Raw genomic sequence first — 10,000 nt, 5'->3', positions numbered from 1 at the left:
TTTCAAAAAAGGATGAAAGCGTCACAAATATGAGCATGGCTCACTGATATTTTGGCTTTGCTGAATCAGTAGTTCTGTTTTTGCCTCGGATTCATATATCCTGATTAAACTTTTATTTGGTGCTATTATTGGCCGTTTTTATACTAAAGACGCAAAATTCGTCTGGGACGAACTTGGGCAAACATTTTTTCTGCGTCTGTTAAATTCGTGTAGTTTAAAGACGGGCACAAGAGGCGTTATGCGTCTGGACGAAGTATCCAGTTTAGTGTGTTTTTGAAGACGCACCTTAGGTTAAAGTGGATACTTCGTCCAGACGCATAATGCGTCTTGTGCCCGTCTTTATACTACACGAATTTAACAGCCGCAGAAAAAATATTTGCCCAAGTTCGTCCCAGACGAATTATGCGTCTCATATAGTTCGCCCCGTCTTTACACTAGACGGATAACATGTGAGACGCATAATTCGTCTGGACGGATTATGCGTCTCTAGTATAAAAACGGCCATTCTTACGAAAAAAAAAAAGGCCATTGATAAAGGTCAATTTTTAGCAATTGAATAGATTGGCTTACCCTGAGTCCTTTTACTTGCCAGTTGTCAGTCGTGTTCATTCTTAGCAACTTTTTTGTTTTCCTTACGGCTTTCTAATGACAATTTGTTTCTTCAACTCGATTGAATCAAATAGGACAGAGCGGTCGACAAAACGTTTTTTTAAAGAAAAAATTGGAAAAGTAAGATCAGTTGCATTGATAATAATTGTCACTTAAAAAAAAAATGATGATTATAACACTTTATCGGAAACAACTAGAGTTCCATCCATCTTGGCCCACCTAACAGCGAGGTAATGAACGGCAAACTCAACCAATTTATGGCCTAAGTCCGGGAATCGCTTCTGGGCCTCACTGGTGAATGGCGCGTACTCTCAGAAGCACTGCGACAACCCTGCTTGTTTTTTTTTTTATGTATTCTTACCCTCCTGCGTGGTAACATCGAAGTGAAACATATCGATTTTTTTTAATCAGGAAATGAGAGTCGAAGGTATAGCTCAATTAGACATTTTGTCCCTCCACCTACTCTTCATTGTATATACAATGCACTGATTCAATCTCATTTCGACTATCGCAATCCTGTCTGGGGTAATTGTGGTAAAACGTTATTTGACAGGCTACAGAAGCTTCAATGTGACCGTGCCGCTCGCGTCTTGAACTTTTCTAGCTATGATGCTGGTGCTAACCGCTTAATTAGACAACTCGATTGAAAATACTTGAGCACTCAATTTCAAATACAGAAAGCCTTAATGGTATACAAATCTTTAAATGGTCTTGCTCCTGAATATTTATCTTCTAAATTTGTTAAACGAAATGAAACGCATTATACCCTGAGGGACTCTGTTAACAAACTATTTGTCCCGTTTCCGAGAGCTAATTTCATGAAAAACAGCTTTAGTTATAGCGGAGCAGACTTCTGGAACAGCCTTCCCTGTAATGTGAGAGAAGCTAAATCTCTAAGTCAATTTAAACGATTAGCTAATCTTCCTTTTTAATGTATGTATACCCATGCACGGCGTTAGTTAGCTTAGTTGTAGTTAGTTTTTGTATTTTGTTTATGATACTTAGGTTATTTCTAATTTTTATACTCCTGATGACTTTACCGTGTTTAAATAAAGATTTTACATTACATTACATGACATTACAACGGTGCAACTCAACAAGGTGGTGCACAAACACGTACACACGTACACACGTACACACGCACGCTCGTTCTGCGTGAATCATATATCGTTTGCATTATCCCGAGCGCAAACACAAAATCAAATAATTCGAGCTTTCATCCTCGCGAACACAGAATTGTGGCCATAAGACCATGCACCCGAAAAACGTTTTCTTGAGCAGAATTTTTTCAGGAAGGACACATTTGTCATTAAATTAACGTTCCTTCTTGATCAGTACAACGAGTTACATGCTGTTGGCTCACGATTTAAGCTTTCAAGTAAATTGCATCGTGAACAATTGAATGAATATGTCCCTGATTGCAGCAATTTTTATGACCTTCACTTACTTCTATCGGGGATCTCAATATGTTTTATTTCCCATTTCGGTCCACTTAATGGAGGGAACAGTCAAAGACAGTTTCAGAAACTAAAAATGACTGCCACTTTCAGTTTTTAAGAAAGTACTTCTGCAGTACAACAATTGTGTGTCACTTACTTCGGGCATTTTCATTTATTATTATTATTATTATTCTATAGGGCAACTTTTATTTATAAATGTTTAAATAACTTATTTTCACATCGTTTTAATATAGAATTCAATAAAGATAAACATGATTATAATACAAGATGTAAAAACAATATCCGTAAGAGTGCATCTAGTAGAAATTGGGGCCATTGAGTCTTCGACAAATTTTGCCTCAAACGATTGGAATAAATTAGACCTTTCAATCAGACAAAGCCCATCATTAGCTAGTTTTACAACAGCGTTGAGAAATGTAAATAGTCTGTAGTCTAATTTTTTATATATTCATATATTAGTCTATATTTCTCCTTTTTGTTTTATTTTAATCTTTGACGACTCTTTTGTAAATCACTTCTCCGGTGAAATTGATCTCCTCAATAAAGACTGTTATTATTATTATTATTATTATTATTTGCTGAAATGCAATTTGTAGCAGCGACCAGAGAAAGAATTATTTTAACTCAAAACAACATGGTTATAAGGAGCCCAACTGGGAAAGGACAACCAGTTGGCCTTGCGCTTTTCACAACAGTAGTGATGGCGGGTTTGGAATCTGCCTTGAACCACTGTGCCACCTACGCATCGAATTATCAGTTAAACACTTGAAACGTGCATGAACGTCTTCCTCACCCCTCTTTGTGTTTACGTGTATTTACACCTCACTGAAAAACGACAGAATCTTTTATTTCAATTCAGACCATTCTGTCAATAATTATCAATCGAATGTAATATCATTCATAAGTACGAAACCTCCCATTACGAAGAAAATGGTTGTCAACTGTCAGTAGGCTGAATAGGAATTTGTTAAATAGTGAAAATAAATAATTAAATTAAATTAAATAATTTCTTAAATAAAAATATCGTATTGTAAACATGTCTTTTACTTAGTCTCCGCCCACTTTTCTCCTTTTGTAATCACTGATAGACTGCCATCATATATTAAGTTATGTTAGTTCAGTTTCCATCATTTACTTGTGTGTCTTTGAAGACAAACGGCCTGAGCTAGTAGCTTGAGCTATTTAAAAGCACACCAATTCAGGTAAGTTGATAGTGTTTGTTGGGCAGCAGTTTTACCGCAAAAATAAACTTTCTTTTAAGTCTTAGTTCAATCCAGAATTGTGTTATTTGGAAGTGAGTGATTTCTTTTAAGTTCACAATACTATATTCTTCAATCGCCTTGCTTTCATTTGCGTCATTTTATAGTATAGTTAAACGTCCTCCTATTCAAGCTCCGAGTAATTGCTTGATTTACTCACCTTGTTCCAATTCAGGGTATGTTGGACTAGTACGGGACACGGCGTCAATTTCTTCCTCAATATGACTGTAAAATGCATAGCAAGCAGTCTGGTTGAAGTCTCTCAAACAGCATAAATACATAATCTTTAAAATGACCTCTGGCTAATAAATGCGTAAAAAACGTGCATGTGTCATTTGTACCGTATCGGCTCTGTATTCTTATGGAATTGCTCCAAGAACAGCTTTGCCGTCGGGACTTTTTGAAAATTGTAACAAATGCACTAATTGAAGAATGTATGAGTATGAGGTCTCGGGTTGATTGTGTCTACTGCACGACAATGATTAAGCCTTCATCCTGTTGCCCCGGCAATTCTAAAGGATTAGTAACGGAACTCTGTTGTTCATCACCAGCCACGGTCGACTTGAGGTACATTAGTATAAGCAAGCGGCGTCGTATTTGGTGGTGGGTGCATTTCGAGCCCTCACTTGGGCAACTGTTTCACTAGAAATTGTTCCGTCGAAAGTCTGACTTGGAAATTTCAATCTCACCATCCATGTAGCCGATACAAATGTTGTCATGGTAAATCTTAATTTGAATAGCCTGGGTGACCTCACATGTATACTTATGTGGGTCTCGGTTGTACGGGAGCGGGGAATTGCCTGAAAATGGGTTCGTTGCTACGTACCCATTCAAAATTTTGTGCACAAACTGCTCGGGAGACAATCGCAATTTTTTTAGGGGGGGGGGGGGGGAGTGGAATTTTTTCAATGAAACTGATGCATCCACGAATGATCCTGTTTTGCCTTATTGTTACATATTGTTGCTACTGATTTGTCGTAAAATGATAAAAGAAACAAAAAACTTAAATTCTTAAACAGAAAGATGAACCACTCATGCCGTTTCAATGCCATCGCTTTTTGAGAATTCGACGAAATCATGACGCACAAATTAAGGAACTGAACAATTGTGAGAACACTTACTTCGCACACTTAGCGTGGTTTCAACTAGTTTCTAAGAATGAAGAAGCCATTTCATGGAGAAATGGATAGATAAATTAAAATCAATTGTCAGCGCAGAATTTTCTCCTTTGTGAAATGTGCAACGTTTTAAAGACGAGACATTTCGGCACAACTCTTCCATTACCAGTCAATTGTATTTCTTCTGCCAGTGTATATGTTGCCGGTAAAATCCGTTCTCGGGCTGAATCGGTTTTACCTAGGTTAACTTGGTGATCGTCATTTTACTTACAATATGCACTCAGATGAATTGAATTCTTTTATTCTTCATTAGTCACCAGAATCCAACTGGTTCGGCCCAACATTTTTTGCGTTTAAATCAAAGGCCCGCTTAAAAAACGTGGATACACTATGAGGGAAAATTGTTTGAAATACTGCACTCCAGACACTATAGATATTTAAACGAAAAGTTAAAAAACGGGGGAAAAAATAAGCGTCATAGCGACGGTAAGAAAGTTAAGATTCATTATGCCTCATCGTGCCACCTCTTTCCAAAACCGCTGAACGGCTGTACTGGTCAGGACTGGAGACGTTTTTATTGTGATTGACCTAATCAGGTGTGATAACGCTAGCGATAACACAATTCACTCCAAACTTTCTGATTTCCTCAATTCCTCTTGAACTTGACACCAGGGGGCCGTTTCTCGAAAGTCCCGAAACTTCACGGACTATTTTTGGGTGTCACGATTCCCTCTGTATCTCAAGAACGGAGAGGATTTAAGTCGTCAAACTTCACAGCCAGTTTACTTTTTGTCATCTTCAAATCATGTTAAAAGATCGGCTTTCCTGAACAAGCGGTTGGCAGGTTCACAAATGGCTTTTAGGGCCCGAAACGTTTTCGGGACTTTCGAGAAACGGGCCCCAAGCCCCAGTTGTACAAAGCCCGACGCGGAAGTCACGACCCAACGTCACCGTAAAATATTCTTCATGTTCTTAGAGTGTGCGTATTCATGGTTACTTAAGGAAACACAGAATCTTTGCACAGAGAGGAAATTTCGGACTGCGGCTTATCATCCGCTCTTTAAACGACTGGGACCAGGTTTTGAGCTTTCATGCTTGATTACAATTGCGGCTGCGATTACGTGATAACTTCGCTGTAATAAACTAAGATTAAGAAACAATGTGGACAGTTTAGTACAGGTGACGGACTGGGTGTAGTTTCTCTTGTCTTAAATTAGCGCAAAGAATCCGGAGATTTAAAATATTCAACCGTGCACTTGGGTTGACAATTAAAGAGACCGTTCAATTCTTTGTAGATATGAGAGCTTTCGTCAGTTAATTTTTGTTATTGTCGCAAAGGTATCCCCATGCACCAGATCAAGAAAAAAAAAAAAAAAAAAAAAAAAAATTGTTAACTGGTCAATAATCTTCCAGGTTCGATTTAACGTCACAATGGAGAGGCCATACCTGATGCTGCTGGTTATTTTGGGCATTTTCGTTCCACTTGGTTTAGGTGAGTAACGACTCAGATGTCCATTATACAAATCAGCAGTCATGTTATTTTTGTTGTTGTTCTGGGGCCGGTTGCTGGAAGCGTGGTTAGCGCTAACCGTTGGTTAAGAGGTATCAGGACCTATAGGTTTCCATGGTATTTAACGCACATTAGCGCTAACCACGCCTCGAGCAACCGGTCCCTTTTAATAGGTGGGTCAGCGCAAAGCAGTAGCTCACCAATTGGGGCTGGAAGTGGAATAATATTGGATCTCAGTTATGCAATATTCCTTGCAATTTTTCTGAGTTCTTTATTATTTATTAGTGGAAGTTTGTCCAATATTCATTTTTCTGTATTCGTTACTCTTATCGAAAACCGAAAAATTCTTTATTCCGAATGTTAATTCGAACGCTAAAGACTCCTTAGTCATTTTCTTTTTGCTGCGAGCCTTAATGAGCAGCAACACAATTAGTGACTCTGTGGGACTGACCGTGTGCGACCTGGGCTCTTTATATATGCATTCCAACACTCGATTCGTTTGTCGAGCAATTGTCAAGTTTATATACTTTTTTCAATTTTTTTTTTAATGTCAAACGCAATTTAAACACTCGCTGGAAGTATCCGTCAAGGTCACGAACGGCTTACTGACGTTAACAGGGGAAGACAATGCTCTTTTATGAGTTTTTCAGCGCTATTGTGTGCAGGCACGGTTGACCGAATTTTAATCGGAGACAGGGTGTACTTGAATGCATTTGAAAGCCGAAAGATTCCAGATACAGAGACATGTTTCTGATTTATCGCCAAAGGAAGCTCTATGGACAGAATAAGCCTTTTGCAACTAACGATCACATGGTACAAAATCCGGCATGCTGGAGGGCAAGCTCATTATTATTCCCCCACTGGGACATTAAAACAAAGGCAAGTCAATCTTGACTGGTTGAGGTCTCTTTGTTTTTATGTCCCAGTGGGGGAATAATAATGAGCTTGCCCTCTAGCATGGCGGATTTTGTACCATGTGATCGTTAGTTGCAAAAGGCCTATTGCCCATTGAAGCACGCATTTCAAGACAATCGGGTGTTGAAGCAAACATTACGCAATGGCCCATTAAGGCAAATATAGATATATCAAAATGGCTTCATACCTCTTAAATCATATTAGTAGTTAAGTTTACGTTACTTGTTCGGGTAAAAGAGGGCTATCCATTTATTTGTATCGACTTTTGTGTTATCTTAAATAACTTTTCAACACTATTTGTGCATTTGGTCATGCAAATCAAGCTTGTTGTCTTTGTTGGTGCATTTCTTGGGTCTCCTCGCAGCACTTCATTTGCCATCAGTAACTCCTAGTTTAAGCCGTTATTCATTATCATAATTATTACGCTTCCACTCCCGATCACCAAGGGCTACGGAGCGAAAACAAAGGTTCGTGTCTCGGATTACGGGAAATGAAGGCCGTAAAAACCTAAGCAAAGCACACTAGAGTCACAAACATGACAAACTGAACAAAATCGGTAACAAAAAACAACGCCCACGCTTACCATATGACGAGAACATGATCTAGGGTAATTACATATAAAAGCACACGGTGACGGCGGACATCATACGTATACCAGTATACGGCTACGGGAAGTGTACCCGTACACGAAAAATGTTCATGCGCGTAGCCATTTTGATTAAGATACCCATAGAGTTACTGGCTCAAAAATTATAATTTTCAGCATATAAAGCAAATTGACAAAATCTGTTGCTGTGTGCTACTCTTTAGTTTTTACTAAAAAAATAAAATTAAAAAAGCGTCACAAGTTGATATGATCTGATATCGTTTTAGTGCTTAATCCGCGCAGTTGAGATCCAAAGGCATATCAATCGATTTGAAGCGCTTTCTATACAGCTAAAATTAATCTTTTTGCAAAAAAATATCTCAAGAGATTTGCAATAACATTGCCAACGAGAGCCATACAACAATTAACATTTGTACTTAAAACGCCATAAGGGAGGATGGAGGACAACACAGACAATATTTTTCTGTCTGTGTCTGTGTAAACATTTTTTTTTTTTTTGGCTGCATCGTCCTTTATTTTTTTATAGTTAATGTTTTTACATGTAACTATAGGTTCTATTCACTGTCACTGAAGTCAAAGATGTCACACCACTTCTTTCATAAAACTGTGGCCATTATTTGGAATTAATGAACAACTTCAATCTGGTTATTAGCCATTGAAAACTTGTAATGTGTATTTTATAACGGTTTATTTCACATTTAATGAATGAATGACTGCAACACAAAATACCATAGTTTGAAATGAAATCTAAAATTTATTGTTCATGAATTAACCCAGTCAGTGACTTTCAAACAGTTTTGTTGTACTGTGACTTTTCAATATAAATAAACAAAGAAAAAAGTTTAATTACAGAAATCAAATTTAGTTCAGTAATATGAATCATGATTGAAAAGAAGCGTCATAGTCTCTATGGTTTTTCAAACTATTTTTTTTTTCCTTTTTTGTCTCTTGCAAACAATTTATTTGGGCTTTTTGTCCTTGCAAATAATTTTTTTACAAGATTTTCTATCCCGTCCTCTAGAAAGATTATGGTGTGTCCCTAAGAAATTACTAGTTTATCCATCGTGTCCTCTCTGAAGCAACTCGTAATTCTTCTACGGGGTAAAGTTGTGTATGGCCTGGAAAAAACGGCTGAGTCTACTGGGTAAGATCGATGACGTCATCGCACACACCCGCAGCATGTCGAGATAAAAAATGAACAGCTTAAGGCGTATACTACAGAATCTTAGAGTGGTTTTCAATTGAGTGTCGAAAGTAAATAGCGAATTGCTTTAGTTTTGCATTACTTCACTCAGTGATTCGTTCAAAGTTCTCGCGACACTTTTTCAACCAATCAAAAGTGAAACCAAAAAGCAATCGTGGCTCGCGAGTGCACATTTTCCCGTGCTTTGTGTCGGCTACGTGTGATTACTTCGAATTTTGATTGGTTTATTGGATTGTCTCCGTCCTTTTTGATTGGCCAAAGTAATTGCTTTGGTTTTGGTTTTACAACACTCGATTGAAACTCGCACTATTGAGCACTAGCAATTAGCAAATTTGTAATAGTTATCATTCATTATTTATAATAATATTAATTATTTCTAGACAATAGCCCATATACTGCCAGAGTCAGGATAGGCAGGGACTTCCTCTGTGATTATACGACGACATTTCTATTTTCAATTTTTAGGCCTCGAACGTTGCTTTGACAGGTATGGATGTTTCAACAATCTTCCTCCTTTTAAGCTGGTGCTGCCGCTTCCACAAAGTCCATCCAAGGTAAACACAAGATATTACCTGTATACAAGGGCCAACAGAATCCTGGGCGAGAAAGAAATTTTGGATGACAACAACGCGGAAAAGCTCGCTTCCTCACACTTTAACATATCAAGAAGCAGGACGATACTTATCAGTCATGGTTGGACAGGTAAGGAAATGTGTTATTGCTTTAGAAACAGAGACTAAGTGATTTATTTATGTCAGGCTGGAATTGAAGAAATTGCATATTTATACCCCACACAAGGACCAAGAAAACCTCTGACCAAGTTCTCTGAGAGGTCAGTTGCTAACAACCTTCACTTCGAAGTAATTTTTCAAATTCCTCCTTGTTTGACGGAACACCATTATTTTTCGTCCATTCGTAGTGCTTTAGATAGTTCTGACTCGTTCGTTAGACATCTTGGACGAGAATGTGATTCCACAAGAGGATATGTATAGGAAATCGCATGAAGGCGAGTGCATTTTGTGATTTATGGTGATGTTTTAAAAATTCTCAAAATTGCATGAACCGGAGACGAGTGGAACTGAGAGGTTTTCAAAACATCACGAGTGACCATAGTTGTTTATTTGTTCTTTACCGGTTGTTTTCTCTCAATCTCTTAAACAGATAATGTTTGTTCGATTAGTCTTGGCCGTTATTTTTGAATAATTTTTGAATTACAATTTAAGTGCCCATAACGTGAAAAGTCTTGTCTTCCTATCTGAAACTGAAAGGAGGGTCTCAATGGGGGGAGGAAGGGGGGGGGGGGGGGGGGGGTGGCTTT

At 38.0% G+C, this 10,000-nt stretch overlaps 1 protein-coding gene across 1 annotated transcript in view; it reads left to right on the top strand.

The window, feature by feature from the left end:
• The first annotated feature begins 3,195 nt into the window (after positions 1–3,195).
• Positions 3,196–10,000, top strand: part of LOC138001176 (pancreatic triacylglycerol lipase-like) — a 28,862-nt gene continuing 22,057 nt past the window's right edge. Inside the window, exons 1-3 of the mRNA XM_068847831.1 lie at positions 3,196–3,271; positions 5,860–5,938; positions 9,148–9,384. Coding sequence (XP_068703932.1) covers positions 5,878–5,938; positions 9,148–9,384 — 298 coding nt within the window. The 5' untranslated portion in view covers positions 3,196–3,271; positions 5,860–5,877. The remainder of the gene's footprint in view (positions 3,272–5,859; positions 5,939–9,147; positions 9,385–10,000) is intronic.

This window comes from Montipora foliosa, chromosome 4 (assembly GCF_036669935.1).
Source record: "Montipora foliosa isolate CH-2021 chromosome 4, ASM3666993v2, whole genome shotgun sequence".
Classification (NCBI taxonomy): domain Eukaryota; kingdom Metazoa; phylum Cnidaria; class Anthozoa; order Scleractinia; family Acroporidae; genus Montipora; species Montipora foliosa.
Note: the sequence above shows the minus strand (reverse complement) of the source record. Positions and strands in the feature narration are given on the sequence as shown.